General features: G+C 33.6%; 2 protein-coding genes across 3 annotated transcripts in view; both read left to right on the top strand.

The window, feature by feature from the left end:
* LOC135837762 (G-protein coupled receptor dmsr-1-like) overlaps positions 1 to 7,445 on the top strand; it is a 182,645-nt gene extending 175,200 nt beyond the window's left edge. For both annotated transcript variants that reach the window (XM_065353144.1, XM_065353145.1), the window contains exon 4: positions 6,847 to 7,445. In XM_065353144.1, the coding sequence (XP_065209216.1) occupies positions 6,847 to 7,261 (415 nt within the window). In that variant the 3' untranslated portion in view covers positions 7,262 to 7,445. The remainder of the gene's footprint in view (positions 1 to 6,846) is intronic.
* A 5,636-nt stretch (positions 7,446 to 13,081) lies between these two features.
* On the top strand, positions 13,082 to 17,985 carry LOC135837756 (lysophosphatidic acid receptor 6-like). The gene is made up of 2 exons (XM_065353139.1): positions 13,082 to 14,101; positions 17,151 to 17,985. The coding sequence occupies exons 1-2, from the start codon at positions 13,428 to 13,430 to the stop codon at positions 17,569 to 17,571; spliced, it is 1,095 nt and encodes a 364-aa protein (XP_065209211.1). The 5' UTR covers positions 13,082 to 13,427; the 3' UTR covers positions 17,572 to 17,985.
* Positions 17,986 to 27,662: the final 9,677 nt, after the last annotated feature.

Genomic DNA, 27,662 nt, shown 5'->3' on the forward strand with positions numbered 1-27,662 from the left:
CTTCAGATTTCTGATGCGTAGAGAAAAACTGAGAAAACCAGAGCATTTACAAGCCTTATCTTCAGAGTCTTGTTCACTGCTGCATCTGACCATATCTTCTTTTGGCAAGACATGGCGCTTTGTGTGATTTGTGCTCTTTGTCTTATCTCAGCTTCACTGCGTCCTTTGTTATCAACAATGGATCCCAGGTATACAAATCAATTCGCCAATTTGATTCCCTTAATCTCCTGGATTTCAGGCAGGTTGTTCTCAGGCTAATTCACAATCATGATCTTCATCTTCACTTTACAGTGGAATTTTCGATAACTCAAAACTCTTTAACTCAAAAACCTCTATTAGCCAAACTAAACTCCATTTGAAATCTCTGTAAGACTCAATGTTAACTTCACTCGGATAAGTCAAAATTGACTATACAAACTAGTTGTAACTCGAAGCTAAAATTTTGCCAAAAATAGCGAGAAAGCCTCTATAAGTTGTACATTGTCGGGCATTTACCTCTATAACTCAAATATTTTTCAATTCATATTATTCTATCTATTAAGGCAATTACATATCTCAGTTGTAACTCCAAGCTAAACTTTTGCCAAAAATAGTGAGAAAGCCTCTATAAGTCATGCATTGTGTGGTGTTTACCTCTATAACTTGAATATTTCAATTCATACTTCTATCTTTTATGCACTTACATGGCTCTTAATTCATTCATTTTGTAAGACCTCTATAACTCAAACTCTCTCAAAATCTTACCTGCATAACTCGAAACTGATAATCTTGAAAATCTCTATAAGCCGAATGAATGACCATTCCCCTTGGATTTTGAGTTATCAAGGTTCCACTGTATTTTATCAGCAAGCCATATTTTGCACTAACCTCTTCCAGACATTTCAGAAAACTGGTAATATTTTCAACACTTGAGGCAATAAGGGCCGTGTCATCAGCATAGCAAAGGTTTGACATTCATACACCTTGAATCAATACTCTTCCCTGCCACTTGCCCAAGCCATCATCATTGTCTCTTTCTGATATGATTAGCTGCAGCATCTCACAAATTTTATATTCATCTCCTTTCTTCATATAGGATTAAACAGAAGTGAGGATAAAATGCAGCCCTGTCATACTCCTCTCTCTGGGTGGGATTTCTCCAACATTGTTTCTCTGCTAATTTGGACATTTTCCATGCTCCCCTCATACAATTGTTTTATCAGTCACACCAGATGTATTGGTGTACCCATCTTGAGTAGAATTCTCCGCAGCTTTTGCCATTGTACATAGTCAATCGCTTTTTTGTAATATACGTTTATTGCAACCAATTCATTTCCCTATATTATATGTAAATGTGATGCGCTCTGTGAAATAGGATCACAAGTCGGAAAATAAAATTGTTCAGTACATTAAAATAATCGAATTGTGATGACAAATATCAATTTTCAAGTTTTGTTATATTTTGAAAGAACAGACTTCTAAGAACTTGTCTACAAATTTTCAGTGCAAAATATTGGTTAGTTTGACCGTAATTATGTGTTATAAAAGCGCATATCCCTCATAGAAAATCACTACTAGCGTCATTACTAAAAAAAAACACTAGTAACTTTTTCGGCAAGTAGCGTCACTACTACTGACAGACGTTACTAATGACTAGTAACGTTTGTCACTATAGTAGTGACACGCGCAAATTTGCGCATTTTGCACAGAAAATCATGGCAAAAACATGTAAATGGCAGCTATTTACTCGTAGACCCTCCTAGAACAACAAATTCTCCCCAAAAAAATTTTGAAAATCAAAAAAAATTTCGTGCCTGGGGTAGGGTTTGAACCTGCAATCTCTCACTCTCTAGTCACCTGCCAAGCCAACTAGGCCACTGAGGAAGTTGGAAGATGAGGTGTTTGAAACATTTATATGCACTTTTTAGCACTCTGGACTTTAAAAAATTTCAAGTTTGATGATTATTTACAAAATTAAAACTGAGTTTTTGGTGTGTTAATATTTCTAGATAAAAATTAAATGGATATCATACTCGTATATTCGATATTTCTTTGTGAAAATGGACCCTTCCTCGTCCCCTTACCCTCGTTCCCCCCACCGAGGGGCTGGTACCTCAAAATTTTTTTTTCATTTTTCAACTGGAATTTAGGCTTTATTCGCAAAAATGGACTTTTTTCCATTCCTCTCCCCTCCTCTCCCCCTCCGAGGGGGCTGGTACCTCGAATTTATTTTTCATTTTTTGACTGGAATGTAGGCTTTATTCGCAAAAATCATGGACTTTTTTCCGTTCCTCTCCCCTCCCCTCCCTCTCCGAATTTTAAAAATATAAATGGGGCCCAAGCAACTGAGCAAGCCACAACAAAAGCTCTTGACAATTGACAGTTCTTCATTTTTTTCAGGATATAATTTCTTCATGCAAAAAATTGAAATGTTAAATGATTGTTTCCAGATATTTGGTGAAAAAAAAGGAGTTTTAGATTGAGGATTTCTGGTAGTTTGACTGAAATGCAGCAGAGGACCCTTTTTAAAAAAAAATTCAAGTGAAAAAATCGCATTATTTGTGATGTGAGAAGTCAATTTTGCTACTACATATCTAATTTTGGTCGGAGAAAAAAAAAAGGAAAATGATCTGGCCCAAGCGAAAACTTTTCACTAATTCATAATTTCAAAAAAAAACATGGTTTTTGGGAATTCTTTAATTTTTATTCTTCACTAATTGTAGGTACCTGCCATAATCGTTACTAGTGTCGGCTTGGTCATTAGTAGCGTTAAATCATTCACTAGTAATGTTGAGACAGTCGCTAGTAGCGCCAAGCTGATCGCTAGTAGCGCCTAGTCAGTCGCTAGTAGCGTCAAGCTGGTCGCTAGTAGTGTCGAGCTGGTCGCTAGTAGTGTCGAGTTGGTCGCTAGTAGTGTCAAGTTGGTCGCTAGTAGCGTCAGTACAAACGCTAGTAGCGTCAGTACAAACGCTAGTAGCGTCAGTACAAGCGCTAGTAACGTTTTCGGTATCACTAGTAACTTTTTCAGAAACGCTAGTAATTTTTTGAAGTCGCTAGTAGTGATTTTCTATGAGGGATCAGATTTTTAAAAAGGATCACAAGTCAGTAATCACGTTTTGGTGATGTTTTTCTGCTCTTTCCTGTTATTTATGTTAGTTTCACAATAAAATTAGTTGTATACCATTAGAAAACCCATTTTTAAAATTGTTTGTGGTGGCTGGGTGACTGCGGTGACAGCTTGGCACGCCGGTGGTCGCAGGTTTGAGTACAGCTGCCGGCAAAAATTGTAAAAAAAAATTTTCACTCATTTCTGTTTTAACTTTTAAATCACAAGTTTTTGTAAAATTATCATTTTTTACACATTTTTACGTTTTTTTTTTCAAATTTCTTGCGTCATTTTCCTACTTTTGAGAGTAATGAATTTATGCATGCCTTGCATAATATCAGAACCATCCATCCATATAATGTATTTTTTTTTTTACAGCATCGCATGGTACCCAGGATACACATATTAAAATTTCGGATCGATATGTAAAGTGGTTTTGAAGTAAAACAAGAGACCAGCGTACCCGCTGCTCTAAGATAGTTTTTGCGATTTATTTTTTGGCTGTTTGAATTTAGAGCGTCGGATTCCAGAGACTGCAACACAAAAACTAAACCAGGTAACATGCCGCGGTAGCGGGTATGGTTTGTAATGCGTTGTGTCGTTGTAAACTGCTGCAACTTTTAAATAAGATCGAGGACCCCCTTATTTTCTTATGCCATTTTGTAGAGAATTTTCTCCTCTTTCCAATGGTGTAAATTTTTTTGAAATTCTCATAACTTTTAATGGAGAAAATTGCGATTTTTCGAGCTGTAAGAGGTAGCTAGACTGAGGTTACTGGTTTGTCTACTTTATACTTTGAGGCGCCGTAACTTTTGAACTAGATTGGGAACTCTATCATTTTATGGTGTCTTTTTGTAGAGAAATTTACGCCTTTTCCAATGATATAACAATTTTTAAAATCCCCAAAATTTTTCATCGAGAAAATTGCGATTTTACGAGATGAAAAAGCTTGAAAAAAAGCCATATGGCCTTTTTCAACTCGTAAAATTGCATTTTTCTCGATGAGGAATTTTGAGGATTTCAAAAAATTTTATATCATCAGAAAGCACATGAAATTCTGCACAAAATGACACCATAAAATGATGAGGTCCGCGATCTGGTTTGGAAGTTCTGATTCTTTGAAGTAAAAAATAGACCATGTCCATAGCAAGTAGCTAAATTTTTCATCTCGTAAAATCGCAATTTTCTCGATGAAAAATTTTGGGGATTTTAAAAATTGTTATATCATTGGAAAGGGCGTAAATTTCTCTATAAAAAGACACCATAAAATGATAGGGTTCCCGATCTGGTTCAAAAGTTACGGCGCCTCAAAGTATAAAGTAGACAAACCAGTAACCTCAGTCTAGCTACCTCTTACAGCTCGAAAAATCGCAATTTTCTCCATTAAAAGTTATGAGAATTTCAAGAAAATTTACACCATTGGAAAGAGGAGAAAATTCTCTACAAAATGGCATAAGAAAATAAGGGGGTCCTCGATCTTGTTTAAAATTACGACGACACAACGCATTACAAACCATACCCGCTACCGCGGCATGTTTGTTGCAGTCTCTGGACTCAACTGTGTGACAAGTTGACGAGTTGACGACCTACCAAATACTCCGCTACGAACTGGTCGCGTCGCTCAATCATGAAAAAGCCAAAAAAGTTGGAAGAATGGAAAATGAGAAAGCATTAAGCCAAAAAAGTTAAAACTCGGAAGAAAAAGTGAAAACAATATAGTTTTTTCGCTTGCGCAAAAACTATAAAAATAATATGTGCTCGGAAACGCAAAAAAACTTTGTACTGATTTTTCTCAAAAAGCATTTTTTCAAAATTAAAACTTTGAGGCGCCGTGTTTCGGGTATTTTTCAACCAATTTTCGATATTTTTATCTCAAAATGTTCGGAATGAAGTCCTCTAATAATTAAGCAAAAAAAATCAATTTCGATTTTTCAGACTTGTGGTCCTGTTTCACAGAGCGCATCACAAATGTTGAAGCGTCACTTTCCAATACCTATCCCAAGAGCAGGTGATTACATTTGATAAAATAAGATCAAATCAGGTTATCACTCTGAATTTAAATAAAACTCATCCAATCAGATTTAGCAGGAGAAACCTGATTGGAAGCGATCAGATCGGATCAAACCGATTTAATCTCAGATCAGATCAGTGTCGTCCAGAGAGGGTGGTGTAAAGAGGACATTTTGCTCCCAGCCCACGCTTTCTGGAGAGCCTGGCAAAAGAAGGACCTATGATGAAAAAAACATGTTTTTGATAGTTTTTACCTTCACTTCACTTTGCTCGGACTTGTTTTCTTTTCTTTTTCAAAATAAAAAATTTCTAAAAAAATAAGGAAAAAAAATTAACTACTTGCATAAAAAGTATCGTTTTTATGCCTTTCAAAATACAAATTTTCATGAGCTTATTCGCACTCATTTCTTTACTTTTAAAAATCAACTTCCTAAAAAACCATCGTTTTAGGCCTCTTGAAGTAAAATTTTCAAAACTTTTGCCCTAGCTTCGTTCAGTCTAATTTGTTTATTGTTTCAGAAATTGGAAAGTTCACATTTGGGCTCCCAAAAATTCAAAACAGAAAATGAAAATGTTCATAAGAGTCATATCTGATCTCAATTTTGATCAGATCATAAATCTGTTCACCTGACGACATCAGATTTTTCCTCTAAATGATAAGAACAACTTCAAATTTTTCTGTTTCATTTCGTCTTTTCAAATTTATGTGGATTGCATAGCTTCAGGTGGATTTACCTGCCAGCGAGATGAGAAAAAATTTTAAATTAAACAAAATTTGGCAGTTTTGGAAAGTTCATTTGATTTATTGATGAATTTCAATCCTTGAAGTTGTGTCCTTTTTTTACACACAGCTGTAGAACCCCCCCCCCCACCTACCTCTCCAAAACATCAATTTGGGCACTCATTTGAAAATTCAAATACCTAAAACACAAAACACAAAATTTAAGAAAACCAATCAGATTTTTTGATATCGTTCTACATTTTTCAAAATGCCATTTTCAGTTTCTTCAATCCAAAATAAGGCTCTGGAACTCAAAAACAAATCAAAATAGACTGTGTTTGGAAAAAAGGACCTTCAAAATTACAGCAACAGAATCCAATTTTTCGACAATTTTTTCAACACTTGAATAAACTCTAGTCCCAAAAACATTTTTTTCATGATCAATTGTACTGATAGGTACAGCATTGTAGGTGAATATTATCACTGTGCAACTCACTATATAAGCTCCCTGCGTCGTAAAACAAATCAAATTCGAACATAAACACACATAAAATTGTCTCGTAAGAGCGAAAAGGTTCGATTGCGTGAGATTGATACGGTGAACGAAGAAGGAAGATATGGATGTCATTTAAAATGTACTGCGGTAAATTCAGGCTCAGTTAATTGAGTTTTGTGGTATTTATCGGTTGAGTTTTAGCCTATAGTAAGTGGTCTCGGTTTCGGTATTCAATTTGTACAGTATACGAATACACATCGAGTTGCCAGAGACACTTGAACATTCGATATAGGGTAGTGAGAAATTAATGGAGTATTCGAGCGTTGAAAGGGTACAAATCACAACGTGTTTTGATATTTTTGCAATTCAGATGTGGTCGATTCGGTATTAAGATTAAACTAATTTACGATACGAACCTCGATCTCGCGTAGTGTTACAACAACTATAGCTATACCTACTCGTAAGCTTAGCGATATTATTATTGTAAAGCGACCATTAATCTTGGAAATTTTTACCCATTTTCGTATGTTTCAGGCTGGTGTGCGCTTTATTAGAAACGAAAAAACGACGTCAAAAGTTAACCTCGAGTTTGAACAGGAAAAACGCAAAAAACGCCGAAAAGGAAAAGCAAACAGACCGCACGACCCGAATGTTATTAGCCGTGTTGATATTATTTCTAGTAACCGAAGTACCTCAAGGCATATTAGGCTTATTAACTGTCATCTTCGGCGAGAAATTTTTCAAAGACTGTTACCAAAAATTAGGAGAAGTCGCCGATATCCTGGCGTTGATTAATTCGGCCATCAATTTCGCCTTATACTACGTTATGAGTCGACAATTTCGGACCACTTTTAAAGCGCTGCTCAGTTACAATACGTTTCCAGCTCGAAAACATACTCCCTTTAATGATATCAATAACCATACAACTACGCAGATTACTCAAGTTTAGCGAAAGCTACATCGTCTCCGAGCTAATGACCAGCTCGAGATGAAACTATGATAGACGTCGCGTGTAATATCGCCATATTGTCCTTATTTCGAGACTCTCGTGCACTCTAAAAATACGTACATAAAACCGCGAATCAGAAAAAAAAAACAACTCTCTAACTACATACATGATTTTTTCGAGTGCACTCTAATTGAGCCAGAGAGCCAGTTCACATTGTACTATTATGGTTTTCGGTCAATGTTTCAGGAATCCTTTTTTTCTTCTATACCTTTCTTCCCTCTATTTGTACTTGTACGAGTAGGTACTTTCCAGTTTCGTGGATACCCGGACATGATCACGTTGTTATGTACCTATTACCTATTACCTAAATGAGGTTGAGGTTGTCGTTTAATTTGGTATTTTTCATTTTGTATTTTATATGTAACTATTGTAATGTCTTTTACGACGTAAAAAAAATAAAAATAAAACGAGAGAATTGTACCGTTATACGTGAAATGAACGTCGTTACTTGTTCGACATACTTAAATGTTACTTTTTTCCTTCGTTATGTAAGAAATTTTCGATGTTATGTATTTCGTTACGCGATTATATGATTACTTATCGTATTTTTTTTTACATGTACCATTTTATCTACGTGTGTATTCTTGTATTTTATGTGTATTTATGTGCAAAATACATCTTTTGAAACAAAACAATTATTTTAGGGTCATTCTACGTCAATTCGACCAAGAAGTGGTAAGGGGAGGGGGTCGGCGAGTTTTTTGAAATTTTTCCTATGAGACCTTCCGAAGGGATGACCAATGGCGCAAATCGGAGCCCTCTAGCCTTTTTTAAAAGGCTGCTAGGGGGTGTCGAAGCATTCAGTGAACTTGAAATATCATCCATTTCAGCAGTGGATTACTCCGATGACCGCGAAACCTATCAAAATGGAACTTTTTCCAATAGTTAGGGGTTTTTAACGACTCTTCGGTGATATCATAAAAATCAGTGTTGCCACTTTTTTTCGTACGAAAAATTATCTCGAAAGGTTTCAAAACGTAGTCCTTATATCGTTCCGACTCTCAAAAATTCTGAAAAAAATATATTATGGACAACTTTTCATGCTGAACAACATATTAAAAAATTGGGATGGAATTATTTCGTGAAGTCGATTGAAATTTTGCGAAAACAAAATTCGATTTTTTGATTTAAAACATGAAAAAAAGTTTTGACTGGTGAAGCTGACCCATTTGACCCCTATTTGCACGCATCTGTTGAAAAAGTTGAAACCCCCTTTCACTCGATGAAATTAACTCATCACAAAAAAATTAAAATTCGAAAAGATACAAAAAATAAAACGAATTTCAACTTTTTTGCTATGAGAGTGTAATTTTTATCAACTTTTTCATGAAATACGTCAGAAAGAGGTCAAAATAAGACAACTGAATAAATTTAAACTTTTTTTGATGCTTGAAATTGAAAATAGAATTTTTTTGAATTTTCATTTTTTGTGATGAGTTTATTTCATCCTCTGAAAGGGGGTTTTCAACAGGAGGTCGGGGGGGGGTTCACAAAATTGAGATTTATAAAATTTCTAAAAGCCACAACAAAATGTTTAATTTCCTCAATAATTGATTTCAAAATTCCTGGAAACATTTTGAACACGAAAAGCAATGAATTGATCTTTTTTAGAAATGAAAACGAGTAATCAATTTCAAGTGTGAATGTGATATTTAACTAGGTACCTTCAAATTGGGATATTTTTCAAGAAATATCGACGTAAGTACAGTATTTCATCTATAGCTTATACATTACACATACTATTTTCCAAAATTAAATTCCACCGGTTTCAGTCGATTTGGATTCATGTACGGATCAGAGACAGATAAAAACCAAATAAGAATACAAAAATACACCACTCGAATCAAATTTTAGCTACTGAACTTCATATGTTGATTGTTGGGAGTATTTAAAAATTTAAAATGCATCAATGTTCATGGCCAAGGTTGAAAGCTGCTGGTCACTTTCTTCACTATTTGGAACGGCTTCCAGTTACTGGAGGCTGTGGAACGACTCGTGACACCACCATGAATCAATTAGGGAAGTCTTGAATAGCGAAAAAAAATCAAATTTCAGTTTCCTATTACACTTTTATAAAATTTTAATTTTCTTTATGGGAAATTAACCAAAGTGAATCGTTTAAAATTCGTTAATTAAAATCGAAAAATGAAATTCAACATTTGAAATTTTTTTCTGGTGGTGTATTTTAAAATAGGTAGGTACTGTAATACAATATTTCCTAACTGTAAAATTTTAACATCTGCTGGAGGCTTCAGAATGATTCAAAACCACCATTCAATCAGTTTGGGAGGTCTTAAATAAGGTACCTCCGTCCAATAAGTATTTCAGTTTCCTGCCTTAATTTCATCAAATTTTGGCTTTTATTCGGTTTTCTTACGATTGGTACAAAAATAAACTATCAAAACGTGCAATTTTCCAAAACTTGAAAATTTAAACATTCATCTGGTCCAGAACGACTCAAAACCATCAGAAATAGGTATGTATAGGTACATTTCAGTAGTCTTAAAATGGGTATCAACCGAATTTCAGCTTCCTGCCTCAACTTAATCAATTTTTGATTTCCTCGTGCAGAAAAGACTAACCCCAATTTTTTAAAAGTCACCAAAAATCAATTGATGAAATTTAGAATCTAAAATTTGAGTGAAGGGCGATGTACTTTTAGATCATTTCATTCGAGTTTCCTGCGTTTGGTTTAAAAATGGATCATTAAGTTCAATCTTTTCAAAATGGGTAAATTCAAAAATGCGCTGGAGGCTTCAGAACGACTCAATACCATCATCCATAAATTTTGGAGGTTTTAAAAATGTATACCAAAATACAAATTTCAGCATCCTATCTTAATCTCATCAAATTTTGATTTTTTTTCTGTGCTGAAGTAGACATGGTTTTCTATTTTTAAAATTCACTAAAAATGAAATAAACGTCAGCATCCAAAAGTTGACCTATTGGAGCAATTTTGACAAATTTATAATGTTCCTGGAAATTGCAATCGAGTGAGTTTTTTCTATAAAATTTTCAATCTCGAAGAAAATAGCAAAATTGGTTTAATTGACTTTATGAAGAATTGAACATCAACTTGAGTTCCTTAAAATTTGCTAAAAATCAAACTCACCATTAAAAATTCGAATTTGGTGGTGTATTATTGGAGGTTTCTTTGAATTTTTTGCATTCAAGTACTTGAAAAATGTAACAATCTCTTCAAAAATTGAAAGTTTTACATTTTCCGGAGGCTCCAGAACTACTCAAAACCAGCATAAATAAAATTCAATTAATCAATCAGAGTGGTCTTAAAATAGGATACCTACATGCCAAGTATCAGCTTCCTATTTCAATTTACGAGTAAACCAATTTTTTTCATGGAAAATAGGATCAAATTTAGTATCCAAAAATTCACCATAAATCGAAAAATGAAATTCAAGCAATCTAAAGTTTTTAAAATCAATTTCCAAGTATTTGGAGGAAATTTAAAAATTCTGAACAAAAATCGAATTCTCACTGGAATCTCTTGATTGGCAGAATACAATTTTGCAAAGTTTTTGACAAGGTGGAAATTTCCATTTTTGAACAATATACACTTCAAAAATACCAATTTTCGCAGAAAAAAAATAGGTAAAAAAACCTTTTTGACAAAAGTTAAGTATAATTTTTTCCAAAACGTTGCTAAAAATCGAAAAAAAAGACCATAGCAGTTTAAAATTTGATAACAGAATTCTTAGAAAATGTGCATTTTCACATTCAACTCTGTGTGAAAGCAGAGTGGAATATTTGAAGGGATTTTGGGAAAAAATTGCTTAGAAGTGCATTTTTATAAAAATTTAAATGGATTACGACGCACTGGTGAAAATTTCAATTAAGATACTTGGTGAATTTTCAATGTACCTAGACTCAATATTCCAAATCAAAATAAGATTTATTTTTTTCAGTTCATACAGATCAAAAATTTTCTCAATCCAAAGTGGAATTTGCCATTTCTTCAATGATGATGAAAATAAGTTATAAGCCAAAGTTTTCCAAGTTTTAAGTAGAAAACTGCCTGTTCCGAGGAAGGGAGGGGAGAGAAAGAGAGTCATAAAAAATTTTCAAATCATTGAAAATAGTGAATTGTAGGTTTTCGAAGGAGCTGACTTCAATTCTGAAAATCGTTCGATCTTAATAAAATCAAACTGAGCCCACAGAGAGGAGGAAGCTGCAATGGAACCTAAAATTTCGAAAAATGCACCAAGTATTGGTGTCAAATCTCACGATTTTAGAGAAGTTGATTTTTGATCTGATCATTGTTTGCTTTAAAAATCAAAAAAGAGCTTTTCTACAGAAAGGATGAAGAGGCCTCAAAGTTTTAAAAATGCAACATGAGTGATTGAGTGCCAGAATTTATAGCATCTCTAGAGAGCTGAGTTTCAGTTTAACGGTCAAAAAAATTCTCAGTGTCAGGATGAGTGCTCTCAAAAATCAATAATATTCATAACACATACCTATTACTTTTTTCAGATTTGTGATTTTTCATTCCCCCTTCCCCTCTCGTATGGACAAAATGAAATTTTACTACTAGAGAGGTTGATAATGAAAGTTTGGAATTGAAGCCACACCAACTGATTTGAAAAATATGAGCCCAAATCTATGAAAAACGTCACAATGACAATAAATCCGAGTTTGTCGATGCTATATTTCATTTTGAATTTTCGAAGCCTGTACGAATTCAATCGGCTTTTTTATTTATTCATTTTTTTGGTTGGTTTTGAATAATTTGAAATATTTATTAAGTAGGTATCTAGATAAATGCACCTGATACATTTTGAAAACTATTTTTAGAATAAATTATATACTTAGGTATTTTTCGAGTTAAAATGAAAAAACGGATATTATACATTCGAGCAAGTTGATTTCCTGCCTTTTTGTTATATCACATTTTATCGTGAAATTTTTCGCTATTTCAACGGAAAAATTGAATTGATAACCTATCCAGTTGATTTGCGTCAATGCAAACCTGACCCATGAGCGAGCCCCTTCTCCTAAAAAAAATCGTTCAATTGACTGAAAATTCTGCATAGAAAAAGTTCCCTGATCGCAAGTCGAGTTTTCAAAATTTTTTCTCAAAATATCTACACAAAAAAAACAACGGAGCCTTCTTATCTATTTTTAAAAATAGGTACTCATTCTTTCCACATTTGTTTCAATATAATTTCTTCAAATTCTCGTTTAATTGGAACAGTCTGTCTGATGATGCATCTTCCTTTCTCAAAACTGCACGTTTTGATAAGAAAAATATCTAAACAAATTACTCATTAAAATAAAATTCCAAGTACACATCATACGAATTCGTATACCTAATTCTACGAAAAATCTATACAGCATCCTAGCACCAAACGATGAATCGAACTCCAACAACATTCACAAATGAGAGAAAAAAAAAGAAGAAAAAACTTACGAACCTATCTATAGACAATTACAAATGACCCGTACACATTCACGAAATATCAACCAACACCTAACAAATTGCATGAGAAGAAAAAGTTACTTTCAATAGATGATAACGAACTAGGCACCTCTACCACTTAAACCTACATCTAATTATTCTCTGTGTAAGTAATTAAAAGAGTAAACATTAAAATAATAAATAGTAATTGGAATATAGACCCGCAGTGTTACCACTACCACGCGTTATGCACTCATATATGTACGTAAGTGGGAAACTGCAACAAAAAACCCAATACGTAAGTACCTACCTACTCATTATTGTAATTATTCGTCTACGAGAATGCTGTGATTTTAGCAACACTTATGAAAAATCGACATCGTTGAACTTGAACAGATAAAAATTTTTGATTTCCGTTTAATTTTGATTACATTATCGTTAAACGTTGGAATTATTAACTTGGCAAGAGTAAAACGAATCATAAAGTGAATCATCGACAGTAGTGTATTTTATACGCATGTGAATGGTGCTGGTTCTCGTTAACGAAAAAAAAAAAAAATTATGCGTGATGAAGTTTTAAAGATTTCGCGTACCTAGTTCAATATTCGTGGGTGTTATTAAAAAATTCGTGAAATTTGTTGACTAAAAACGTATCTATTTTTAATAATTTCATTCGTGGCTCGAAATAAAAAAATGAATTTTTCAACTGCAACGATGCAAAATACATCAAATGTATGCGATTCCATTCTGGATGGTCCGATGCATCATTTCAAAGACAACTACCTTATGTACATCTGCCCTTATCCGAATTTCATCTCATCTGTGATCGGTTCATTTCTCAATATACTCAACATCGTGGTATTCACGCGTAAAAATATGGCTTCGACGATGACGACGATTTTCCTCCATTTATCCATCGTCGACTTAGCAACTTTACTGATCTATATTCCGACTACATGGCATATATGCGTTCAACATAATACTACTGGTCAACACGTCCTCGCTTGGGAAAGATTTCATCTATTCAGCAGGTGTACTTCTTCGGTGCTTTACTATGCTTCAGCTTGGTTCACTGTGATGCTGGCAATATGGAGATATATGGCGATTGTGCATCCTTTCAAAGAACATAATTGGTGTAATGAGGCGAAAACACGGATTATGTTGGTTGCCGGATACGTGATTGGTTTTGTATTGAGTGTACCATTAATTTTATCGATGCAAATTGAAGATCACAAACAAGGCAATAGCACCACATCAACTACGATCGAGTATAATGAGGAGAGTTTATTGTATTCTATCAACTTCGTGTTATATGGAGCTGTGTTGAAGTTGTTGCCATCGATTGTGTTGACGATTTGTAGTTATAAGTGAGTATTTTTTTCATTTTCTGAACGTCGATAAGAATAAAAATTTTCTCATTTGTGTCGAAAGTGGGCCTCGAGATGAGAGTTGAAGTACTATGATCAGAATAGGAAATTCACAGAAGGAAATATTTTGAAAAGTTCGCTTTTGATTTGAACAGAACCGAAATTTTTGGAAAGGGCATGATCTGAAACCCCATACCCAAAATTTAAGCTACCTAAATTTAATTTTCGATTTTTGTCAATTCTAAAATTGATATCTAATTTCCGTTGATTTGTTTGTGTTTTTTTCAAATGAAAATTATAGTTCCTGAAACAGTTGAAACTAATATTAACTTTTTCGAATCAAATTTCACCATTACAGGCCTCGTATTGAAGCATCTAGCAATTTGAATCTATTCCCAGACATACACCTCGATTTTTTTTTTGACCAATTAATCAGGAAAAAAATTTTAAAAATTCAAAATTTTCATCTCGTAAGAAAATTTTTGTAATTGGCGTCAATAAAACTAGCCCTCATACAGAAATTTTCACCATTTTATTCAAACCAGTCTTGGCACTTATGTAGATAAATTCGGGGTCAAGAATAAGTGCTCGATCTTTAGTCACCCAGATCAATTTTCAAACCTTTATTGTGTAGTGTAATTTGAGTTGACCAATTGCAATAATATTGAAAGAAGTAACGAAAATTTTGAAACATCTATTTAGATGAAAAGTTTTGAGCCGATGGAAAGAGAAAGGAGGGTAGGCAAAACTCTTGAGGTACCGAACTATTCCAAATGCCTGGTAATGATTTTAGCACCCATTTCCTTGCTCAGAATAAGACTATTTTGATAAAATTAATAACTGAGAGATCGAGAGGATGAATCGATTCGTTCGCGAACCAGTCACTTATACGAATCAATTCGTTCGCGAATGATTCTCCAAGAATTATTCAGTTCGTTCGTGAATGATTCACCATACATTGAGTGAATGAATCGATTCGTTCGCAAACGAGTCACTTATACGAATCAATTCGTTCGCGAATGATTCGCCAAGAGTTATTCAATTTGTTCGTGAATGATTCACCATAAATTGAGTAGATGAAACGATTCGTTCGCGAACGAGTCACTTATACGAATCAATTCGTTCGCGAATGATTCACCAAGAATTATTCAATTCGTTCTTGAATGATTCACCAAGAATTATTCATTTCGTTCGTGAATGATTCATCATAAATTGAGTAAATGAATCGATTCTTTCGCAAACGAGTCACTTATACGAATCAATTCGTTCGCGAATGATTCGCTAAGAGTTATTCAATTTGTTCGTGAATGATTCACCAAAAATTGAGTAGATGAATAGATTCGTTCGCGAACGAGTCACTTATACGAATCAATTCGTTCGCGAATGATTCACCAAAAATTACTCAATTCGTTCGTGAATGATTCATTTTAAATTGAGTGAACGAATCAATTCGTTCGCGAATGATTCACCAAGAATTATTCAATTCGTTTGCGAATGATTCACCATAAATTGAGTAAATGAATCGATTCGTTCGCAAATGAGTCATTTATTCGAATCAATTCGTTCGCGAATGATTCGTCAACAGTTATTGAATTTGTTCGTGAATGATTCACCATAAATTGAGTAGATGAATCGATTCGTTCGCGAACGAGTCACTTATACGAATCAATTCGTTCGCGAATTATTCACCAAGAATTACTCAATTCGTTCGTGATTGATTCATTTTAAATTGAGTGCACGAATCAATTCGTTCGCGAATGATTCACCAAGAATTATTCAATTCGTTCGCGAACAAGTCACTTATACGAATCAATTCGTTTGCGAATGATTCACCATAAATTGAGTGAATGAATCGATCGATTCGTTCGCGAATGATTCGCCAAGAGTTATTCAATTTGTTCGTGAATGATTCACCATAAATTGAGCGAATGAATCGATTCGTTCGCGAACGATTCACCAAAAATTATTTAAATCGTTCGCGAATGATTCACCTACAAATCAATCACTTTGTTCAATCACCAATTGATTGTGAATGATTCGATTCACGTCGCTTGAAAACAGATCAATTCTTATAGGTACAATAATTTCACAAAAACCGAATCAATTGCAAATTAATTGATCCGTTTGCGAATGATTCACCAAGAAATCAATCAATTTATTCAATCACCAATCGTTAGTAAATGATTCGATTCGATTGTGAACAGATCAATTGCTGTACAAATGTTTCAAAAAAAGTGAATCAAGTCGTTCATAAAAGATTTTCATTTGAAGAAAAGTCGGTCTTCTCACACTAAATGCGTAAGCGCTTTTTCCATGTATTAATTTTTTTTTTTTTTTGAGAAGAATTTCGGTTGTTTGAGGAGAATGAGGGGGAGGGGGTAGTTTACTGGTACCGAAAAATGTGCAGATATTTGTATTCAGAAACCTCGATCATTTTTCGAAATTTATTGCAAAATTGGAAGAGAGGAGAGAAAGATTATAGGGCCATTGACGCTGACGAGTTCTGAGCAAAAAAAAATTAGCGATCATTTGAACGAATACCAAAATTTTAATCACCTCAGGAAACACTATATAAGCGGTGGGAAGAAGGAGGGTTCAAAGGGATCAGATCGTGAAAATAACTCGATATTCGATTTCAATGTCGTTTTTGTATCGACAAGAATCGATATTCCATATCATTTTCATTTATTTTTTTATTTTGATCAAAACTGAAGACTTTGAAGGTCTCAAGGGGTGTCAAGATCCCATTACAACGAAGAGTTTAAGGTTCAATTTTAAGGATTAGAATTTGAGCTTTCAAAAGACATTCCCTTGTACCTACTTATGAATTCAGAAGAAAAATGTGTGGGGGGGGTAATTGCACACAATCTTATTACATAGGTACATATCAAAGACGACTTTTTAGCTGAATTGTATACGTATTAAGGAATCTGAAAATATCGATTATGAACTCTTATAATTACAAAATTTTATGACTTAAGTATACACTTAAATTTTTTATTGATAATTTACCGCAACTCACGTACCTGTGCACTATTTTTTTCCCCAGATTGATCAGAGCACTATTCGATGTAAAAGACAAGCACGCACAAATGGTCTCAAACGAAGAGAAAGTCACTAGGATGAAAAAGAAGACAGATTTCACCACAAAAATGCTGTTCGGAGTCTTGGTACTATTTTTACTATCGGAAGTTCCTACCGGAGTGCTTGGATTATTCAGTATAATTTACGGGTGCCAGTTTCGTAAACATTACTTTTCACCTATGGTTCACGTTTTCAATACGATACGACTGATTAATATATCGGTGCCATTTTTTGTATACTATAATCTTAGTGAGCAGTTTCGAAAGACTTTTCAAAGGTTGTTTAATGAGAATATATCACCTGTCTCGAGTAATAAGGTATCTAAAAATAGCGAAATTTTAAACAGCGTTGAAATAGTTCAACAAAATGGAAATACTCAATTATGATTATTTTCAGTTTTTTTTTTTATGGGAATGTATGATTGAGAAAGTTATTCTCTGTTCAGAAATTTACTTTCAAGATAATCTGAGACTGCCAGATATTTTTTTACTCCTGTTTGATTTTTTTTAAAAAAATCCTATACCAAAGATAAAAATTGATAATTAAGTATGTGTACATATGTAGGAATAATTAGTTATTCGATGAAACCTAGTCTAAGAAACGATAAGTGAGAAAAAATTTCACGAAAAATGTAAATTAGAATATTAATCAACTGTATATAAAATTTCAAACTAGTTGGTTTACATTATGTAAGTAATATGTAGGTAGATAGGTATTTTTATGAGAATGATTTCAATCCAATGAAAAAAAATTTGGTTATCAAAAGTTGAAAATGAAATAAACGCGAATGATTTTTTTTTTTCAAATAAAATATGGAATTATCAGGTACTGGTACATATACTTACGTCAATCAACTTTTCAGCATTTTTCACATTAAAACTAATGAACATTTATCACATTTTATGCATTTTGATAAGATTAGATCGGAGCATTTTTTTGAAAACCAACTTCATGTGATAATGCATAATATGACTATCTATACTCCGCACGTGTATAAAATTCCACGTCGAAATATTCTCCACAATCATAGGAAAAGTATGAGGTGTCTTGCTGTCTACCTGGTGATATTGATAAACATAAATTATTAATTAGAGGAAATTGGTCACCGTTGATTTTAAAAAATAGAGAGTGATAGTAGGTACCTACTATTCATAAACGAACTTTATAAACTGACGCTCGAAGCTAGATCGAAAGAACATGGCTCTAGACGACCGTGATCAGCGATCTTTTTTAAGCCTGTAGATCATTTTTGGAATTTTCACGAATTTTTAAAAATTAAGAAAAAATCAAAAAAGCTTTTTTAATGGTAATTTTTTTAATTTTTTCAAAAATTTATTTACTTTTTTCCAAAACAAAATGAACTAGAATGAATGCTTACCTACTATTTCAACAGCTCTTTCACCTCTCCACTTCCAAAACGATCACTTTCGACCATTTTAAAGCCTCCAGTAAATTTTTCTTACATTTCCGAAAATTTCATATTTCATTGGATATGTCTAAAGATTTTGAAAGAGTAGAAAAGTCGCCAATCACAAGCCATTTTTAAAGAACTTTTCACTAGGTGGGAAAGAGACAGTGGAATAGCAAGGGGAGGGGCGAAGGGGTCAATTGCTCCCATTCACGAGTAAAAATTTGAAATAAAGCATACAAAAATGGTGTTTTTTTCGTTGTTAAGACTCATCTTTTCAAAAAATTTTCGCTCTCGCTCTACTCGAGCAGTAATTTTACCATTGTTTTTATAAAATCATAACGTATAGAAAGCTGAAATTTTGTACCCACTTACACGTACCCTACTTTCGACCCCTCGAATCGTTTGAAAACCATTTCGAACCTTTTTCAGCTGGTTTAGAGGCACATGCAGATTTTTGTATGAACTTTTCTCAAAGTTTGGGTGAAATTTTGAAGAAATTTAAATCCTTCAAATTTTTTTGGAGGCTTCAAAACTACAAATACCCACTCAAAATGATTCGTTGCCGGTTCCGAACGATTCAGGTGGTCAAAAATAAGATAATTTTAGTCTTCTAGGTTACTTTAGTGAAATTTTGATTAAGTTTTTGGCTATTCAATTTTTAAAATTTCACCTAAAATCGATTTTTTTGGGGTGTTTGTAATTATTTGATTATTACACCCGTCGTGTGTGAGATTTAAATAGAGTTGGTATGGTCAAGTTTTTTAATTAGGTCTAATATTTTTTAATTTACGCTTTATAACACCCAAAACTAGGACCACTGTATTTTATGCATGTCATTTCTCGGTTCAAAAATTTCTCTGCTAGTGAAGAAATTATTCAAGCAGGGTTGTTTTGCTTGAAAAAAAAATGAGAAAGTTGGAAAAACTCGTCATACTGAAAATGAGTAAAAATAGGTAGCAGCTTTTTGAATTTTTCAAATTTTCGATAAGAGGCTGTCTGCGCATATTGTAATTGTTTATCGGGAGAATTTTCAGTCACAATATTTTCCACAATCCCATGGGAGATTATGCAGTTTTACTATCGCAATAAACGCGATTAATTAGGAAATTAAGTCATCCCTTGATTAAAAAAAATAATAATAACTACAAGCACTGTTGCAGTAAGTACATAACAAGGTTATTCGCGATGTAGGTATACCTATCTATCTAACACTATACTGAAAAAACCTAGCTCTCGATGCATGTTCGGTTCGTATAACGTTAAATTTTCAAAATATGCACTAAACCTGATAACCTGAAAAGCTTTTGTAATTTTTGGTAAATTCATAAGTATTTTTATGTGAAAAAGTTACAATTAAGTGTGATAATTATCTAAAAAATTGTTCCTATTAATATGTGACAATCGGATGCGCGAGTCATAAAGTAAAATTTACTTACAATAATTCAAATACATACTTATTGTACTACCAAGTACCAAATAAACCTTAGATATTAATTCAACAAGTGTCCGTAATTTTATGAGAAATTAAAATGTCCACTAAAGAACCATTTTGCGGATACACATTGCTGAACATTGCAGATTACTACGGGATGAATATAAGCGGTTACATAGATATACCAACATGTATGATTGGCGCCATCTTCAATTTATTCAACATGGCGGTATTTACAAGAAAAAACATGATTTCACCAGCGAACCTGATTTTCACTCACTTGGCGTTTGTAGATTTCCTGTTTTTATCATTTTCCATTCCATATTCATGGCTACGCTTCACTCAATACAACTACCATATCTTTGATGAAAGATGGACTTACAACCGGGCACGATTTTATCACTTATGCATCAGTTTTATCATCACGGTCCAGTATATATCCGTATTTCTGACAGTGGTGTTGGCTATATGGAGATACATAGCAGTAGTGCACCCATTTAAAGAACGTTCTTGGTGCAGTATGAAAGTTACACGCTGTGCATTGATAATTTGTTATATTTTAGGCATTTTGGGATACCTACCTATGTATTTATCAACTAATATTGGCAATAACGTTGATTTCTACTTTATCAACACCGAAATGAATTTTTGGCTTTTTCCAATCTGCTTAGTGATCGCAGGAGTGCTAATTCATTTATTGCCATCGGTTGTGCTATCAATTCTAAGTTTCAGGTAAGTAACTGCTATTCCTAATAACCCTATTGACAAAAATTGTGCATACAACTTGCTGAAATGCATGCTTTTTTGCATATCATACCCATGCGTGAATTTGGACTTTTTCATAAAATCACTTGCTATTCAGCCAGTGAATAGAATGCTCAAAAGTAAACAAAAAGTATATAAGGTGCACCGGGGGAAGTTGGAATTCGAAGTAAGTTAGAAAACTTGCTCCAGCGCTTAGAGGTTTATATCTAGCGAAGTGCCACTAAAGCTGACTTGAGGGTACTACCCCCACTTCATCACGGCATAAAAATTTTCGCGATTCAGTTTCATTTTAGATGTCTTTGGTTCAATTGTATTCTGTTGTTGTTTTGAACTTGTTCTAAAATACAGACTTTCTATTTCTTAGTTTTTCGCATGTAGCGGACGAACCGTGCGTCCTAGCGGAAATCTGATGAGAGTAATCTCAAAGAGAATTAAATTCTCTACAATTTTGTTCCTGTGCAATTTTTCTAGGACACTCCGTTTGTGATCTACGCCTCTGCAAAGTTTAGCCTGTTGTGACTTCCCCCAATTGGGGGAAGTCAGAACAGTTTATATTTTATTCCACTGAGTGAAAGCTACTATGTCAATCGCGCTCAAATTTTCACCATAGGTTAAGAACCCTTATGGGAACCCACATAATAAATTTGATTCATATTGGTTCATTAGAAGGGGAGTAACAGCTGGTCAAAGTTGAAATTGCGAAAAACCATTCTGACTTGCCCCGGTGCACCTTACAAAAAGTGCGGAAATTTTAGCAGAAAAATTGCTCATAACTCACAGGCAATACTATCTACTGATAAATTGTAAATTTCAAGGCATTCCAATAGATATTTTTTCAAAAAAACAAAAAAAAATTGAAAAATTTCCGCTGCATTTGGGGAACGATCCCTGGTTGCTGCGTTGTGCGACCGCTTAACCCACTTGGCCACCTCCCAGCTTATAAGAATACTCACGAGGTTACTTTAGCATAAATGTTAGATATCAATTTTTGGACTTGAAAAAATTTTTACTCACTGGTGCATTTTAGAAAATACTTGGTTGCTAGATTGCTTCTGTTTAGCATGCAAAAATGCACATTTTTAACACGATAATAAATGCTTTTACACCAGTCCAAAATCACGCATAGTTACAGATGCTTTTAAGCATAATTTTGTCAAGCGGGAAGGCGTAAGCAATTTGTACCATGACTCTCAATTTATAAGCGAGCCATGGTACAAATTGCTTCAGAAAAACGATATTAAGGTAGCTCACACAAATGAGTATAACCCACAATTGTCCTTGGTTAAGAGGACAATGAGCATAATTGGTGATAAATTATGATTAAAATTGAATAAAATTCATAACCCTCACAAACCACACATGGGTTGGCAGCCGCAACCTCACTGGGGCATGCGTGATTATATTAACAGTAAGATGCCTCATAAGAGGAGAAAATTCCATTTCCATTTCAAGTAACTTAAATCAAGAGAAACTTGAATAACATTAAAGCTCCCACTCAGAAACTACCCTATTGACAAGAAATATGTGGTTAGGTAGAGGCATAAGAATGAGACCACGTTTTTTGGTGCATTTATGCCCTAAGTAATCTCGTAAATGCAGTGTGTAATTGTATCTATGAAAGACCTCCTGGAGTGTGAGATGGCATAAACGCAGTGCAGATGCAGTAAAAAACGTGATCCACTTCAACAAAACCAGTTTCAGGTAGAACAGAGTAGGGTAAGGGTGCCTAAATCATACCACTCCTTGGTTATTAGAACCTGGAGAGACCAATTTTCATTCTTTTTGACTGATTTTTTTTAAATTGTAGCTTGAAGCCTAGTCTATCAAATGACATATCAATTAAGTAATTTATTCTTCAACAAGAGGAGGTATTTCAGATTCCACAAAAGTCTTCAAACGGTACAATTTAGGAAACTAGTCTCCTAAATCTTACCACTACATAGTTCCCCAAGTTGTACTACCCAGTCATTTTAGTCATATTTTGAAGGAAGTAGATGAAATGAGGTATAAAAATTCAAGAAAAAGCATAAGGTTTTCATTTGTATCCATTATAACACATATTTTGATTTGTAAAATAAAAAAAAATGCTACATGTTTGTCTTAAGGCTTTTTATTTAGTTTTCATGTAGTTTTTACCTGGTACGATTTAGGGAACTCATTGCAGGTAATGCAAAATGAATGGTATGATTTAGGAGACCTCATGGTGGTACGATTTGGGGAACTTTGGCCTTTTTTGAATAACTGGCAGCACTGTCGTAAAATATACTTGTAACTGACATCTGTGCACGATGAAATAAGTATAAATATGTGTTTCAAGTGATCCATTCAAAAAAATTCCACTTGATTAATCCTATCAGGGCTCCAACACCTTACATACATTGAAAAAAAAATGGATCACAACCACACATTTTCTATAAATTGTGATAAGTTACATAAACATAAAGCTATTTAATACAAGTATGGAAATAGATTATGCTCATGCTCTTAAGAAAGTCATAGAATTTTACGTAAGTTTTACGTACTGCGCACGCATCAGATCAGCTGTTCATGTACAACGTTGCACCCCATTGGTTGCTCCATCGCGCGAGGACATCAACCTGTCATGCGCAGTATGTAACACATACGTAAAATGCTATGACTTTCTCAAGAGCATAATCTTTTTCCATACTTGTATTAAAGAGCTTTATGTAAACATTAGTCAATCTGGCTGATTTTTTTTTTTGTATAATAGGTGGCAACACTGATACATTTCAGTTAATACACCAAAAAAATTATAGGAGCACTACTTCCATGAAAAGTAGAAGTGGTACGATTTAGGGAGAGGTACGATTTAGGCAACCTTACCCTAACAGCAGATTTGAAAAAGGGAGCAGATTTGAAAAAAACGTGAGTGTAATAATACCTAAAAAGTGAGACTAAAATGTGTATTTCTTGTCAATAGGGTAGATATTGAAAATGATTTACTTAGTATCCAATCCAGATGGATATGCAGGTGTAACTGCAAAGTGCAAATGAAGCATGCCCCAAAAATGAAGATTCTAATGCTGTCGCAAAATTTTGCTGAATTGACAGCAATCATTCAAGCTCTTGAAATATTGAAATATAATGAAGTGAAAAAAGTTAATAGTGATCTATTCATCTTAGGAATACTGTTAGCAATATGTACGTACATTGTATGTACAATACTACCTAGGTAGATTTGCTCAATTTTTACGAGTATTTAAGCATGTTCTATTTTTTTTTTAGACTGATTGCTGTCCTATTGACTAAAAAAGAAGTTTATGAGAACTCCACTTCAGCACGGAGAGCTCAAAATAACTCAAGAAGTTTGAAAAAGAAGCAACAAATCGATCAATCAATCATGATCTTGTTGGTAGTAGTGGCATTACTTTTAATCGCCAAAGTTCCAGTAGGAATAATGTATGTGATTTTGTTTAATGATTACACCTCTAGTGGAAATCAGCAATGTTTCACTTTTCTAGGAGCAATATTTAATACGTTAGCTTACATCAATATGTCCGTTACTTTTATAGTATATTATACCATGAGTGAAAATTTCAGAATTACTTTTAAATCTCTGTTCAGTAATGATATTTCTGTGCAGAAAGATACCCTCTTTGCTTTACGCAGTATGAGAGAAACGAATACAAGTCTAGAAATACGTCAAGCGTAACGTTTTTTTTCTTGATATGAGCAACACTGCCGACAGGCGTTTTATCTAATAAGATTAGGTATTTGCTTTCTGCCCCTCCCACCCGCTAAAATGATAAGGCCGAGGCTCAATAAATTATCTTGATTTTGATGTTGAGCTGCTGTAATCTGAACTGATGAGATCTGATTATAGGCTAAATATGTTCAGATCAAAATGAAATGAAGGAATATCTGGATCCGAACTGGTCAAACTTACTTATCTAATCTTATCAAAATTGTGATCAAATTAGATTTTTGATAGGATCTGGTCAAATTAGTCAAATTGAATCCTGAGAATGTCCACATTTGTTTCTGGCTGGGTATGCAATCTAAAGTAGAGCTACATTGAATTCTGCATTAACCTATAATTACTCGTAGTTACCATTGATCGCAACCTGATGTAGAAACTTTATTGAAGTTGCCAAACACATTTTTTTTATCTGCAGAAATAAAATCACTCTAAAAGCATGAACAGTGACGCCAATGTTGAAGCATCGACGTATTCTGTTGCATTTATTCCATAAATGTAGTTACGTACATGATAAACACGAATAATTTATCATTAGACAATGTATTGATAAGTACCTAGGTATCTCAAAATAACATATTTTTTGCATAATTCTGATTTATTGATTCCAAAAATAAAATTTTTAGACCGTAAAATAATCTTATAATTTTTTATTAGCGACGTTGGTTGCAGACTAATTTATTAAGGGAGTACTTTAGTAGGTATGCAAATAGGTAAAAACATATTGAATCGTTTCAAAGAAACTACGAAAGAAAAAACTGCTCGAATATTTTTCATTCTTAGATATGTTGCTTAGAAAACTTTTATCCAAGTTGCTATCAAGCCCTTTTTTTTGAAATTTTCTTTCAAGTACCTAAATATTAATAATATCGATCCAAACATGACTAATTTGGGCAAATTTTGGCTATTTTAGATTATTTCCAGAAATGGGCATTGTAGCGAAGCGTAGATGGGTTTGAAGATACCTCATAATAATATGTACCTAGGTACTCGTATTTACGAGCATGAAATTTTTCATACCTTTGCACCGGAGAATTATCTTCGAAACGATTTCATTGATTGTTTGCAAATTGTTTGCTCAACTGATATTTTTTATGGTGGTGAATTACTTCTGTAGTTGAGTCTGGATCAACATCGTTTAATTCATTAATTTCGAATTATTTGATTCATGAAAATTGTTTGATGTTTTTTAAGGTGAAATGCATCGAACAAATTCTATTTCAGTCGAATTAAAAGCGAGAAATATTTGAAATTTCATTTGAAAATTTTCATTTAAAACAGAATGATACCTAATGAGACGATTTTTCATTTATTTTAATTTTTTTGTCCGATGAACAACATCGATTGCTTATCAAAATTACAAGGTCGCTAATCTGACTAAAATGAACAGCCATGTATTAAAATAAAAATTTAACAACGTATTTTCTCTATTTTTTGGAAGCGAAAGTAACTACACCCTATTAAAATGAAAAGATTATTCACATTACATATAGGTACTAATTCATTTTGTCGAAAAAATAACAAATACTTAAATGAATTTTAAAGATGAAAAGTTAAAAAGTGCCTCAAGATCCCCACTCTCTGAACCAGCTCGGCTTGGTTTTGGACGAATCAGAGAATGATACTTAGTGCAAAAAGTTTTCTTGTTACATGAGAGTAACACGAGAGGTATCACAACCGGCAGAAAAATCTTGGAATCGTACAAAGCTAACCTTACACCTTTATAATACCTCATGAGTAAAAACGGAGAATTGGGGAGCAGATTTTGGAACTTTTCACATTTCCGATAAGAGGTTGACGTAGAATTTCCGGTCACAATCCCAGCAAAATATGAGCAGTTTTACTATCGCAATAAACGTGAGTAATCAGGAAATTAATTCATTATCTGATTACAAAAAAAAATTTTAAAATAAAAAAAAAGGAAACTACGTACCTACATAATTGTGTTCAAGCACTGTTTTAGTAAGTACATGACAGATTATTCGCGATGTACATACCTACCTAACGTTTTACCTACTGATAAAAAAATTTGATTTCAAAGCATGAACTAACCTTGACATTTTTAAACATTATTGGTTTATTATTTTTAAGTTGAAAAGTTGCAATTATTACTGTGATGAGTGACTATTTGAAAAATTTTTCCTGTTCATTGTTGTGACACTCGGAGCCGCGAATCATAAAGTAAAATTTATTTACTATTCAAATACATATTTACTACCAAATGAAACATTATTATTTTTACAAGTGTCCGGTATTACGTGAAAAATTAAGATGTCGACTAAAGAACCATTTTGTGGATACACATTGGTGAATATTACATATTACTACGAGAAGAATATAAGCGGTTATATAGATATACCCATGTGTGTGATTGGCGCCATCTTTAATTTATTCAACATTGCGGTATTCTTAAGAAAAAACATGGTTTCACCAGCGAACCTGATTTTCACTCACTTAGCGTTTGTAGATTTCCTTTTTTTATCATCTATCATTCCATATTCATGGTTACGCTTCACTCAATATAACTATGACCCCGACGAAAGATGGACTTACAACCGAGCTTTTTTTTCCAGAAGTGCGTCCATTTTATGATCACAGTGCAATACATATCCGTATACCTAACAGTTATGTTGGCTGTATGGAGATACATAGCAGTAGTGCACCCACTCAAAGAACGTTCTTGGTGCAATATGAAAGTTTCACGCAATACATTGATAGTTTGTTACATTATAGGCATTTTGGTCAACGTACCGATGTATTTGACTGCTAAAATTACCAATTACGCTGATCACTACGTTATCGAGTTCGATAACAATTCACGGCTCTTTCTAATAGTCTTCGTGAACGCTGGAGTGCTAAATCATTTATTGCCATCAGCTGTGCAATCAATTTTAAGTTTCAAGTAAGTAACGGGTACAGTGACATTATTAATCTTAAGAAGTTAAGAATACTGTTGGATTGTACAATAGATAGGTACCTACTACATAGAATTGCATTACTTTTATCGATTATATAAGCACGTTCTAATTTTTTTTTTTTAGACTGATTGCTGTCCTATTGACTAAAAAGGAACGTTATGAAGATTTCACTTCAACACCAAGAGTTCAAAATAATGCAAGAAGTTTCAAAATGAAGCAACAAATCGATCGAT

This window comes from Planococcus citri, chromosome 2, assembly GCF_950023065.1.
Source record: "Planococcus citri chromosome 2, ihPlaCitr1.1, whole genome shotgun sequence".
NCBI classification, from domain to species: Eukaryota; Metazoa; Arthropoda; class Insecta; order Hemiptera; family Pseudococcidae; genus Planococcus; species Planococcus citri.

What these genes read in the sequence shown, in the direction of transcription:
- LOC135837756 (XM_065353139.1), top strand. Translation starts at nt 13,428, where the DNA reads ATGAATTTTTCAACTGCAACGATGCAAAATACATCAAATGTATGCGAT. An exon ending in TTGACGATTTGTAGTTATAA is followed by an intron (nt 14,102 to 17,150) that starts GTGAGTATTTTT and finishes TTTTTTCCCCAG; the next exon opens with ATTGATCAGAGCACTATTCG.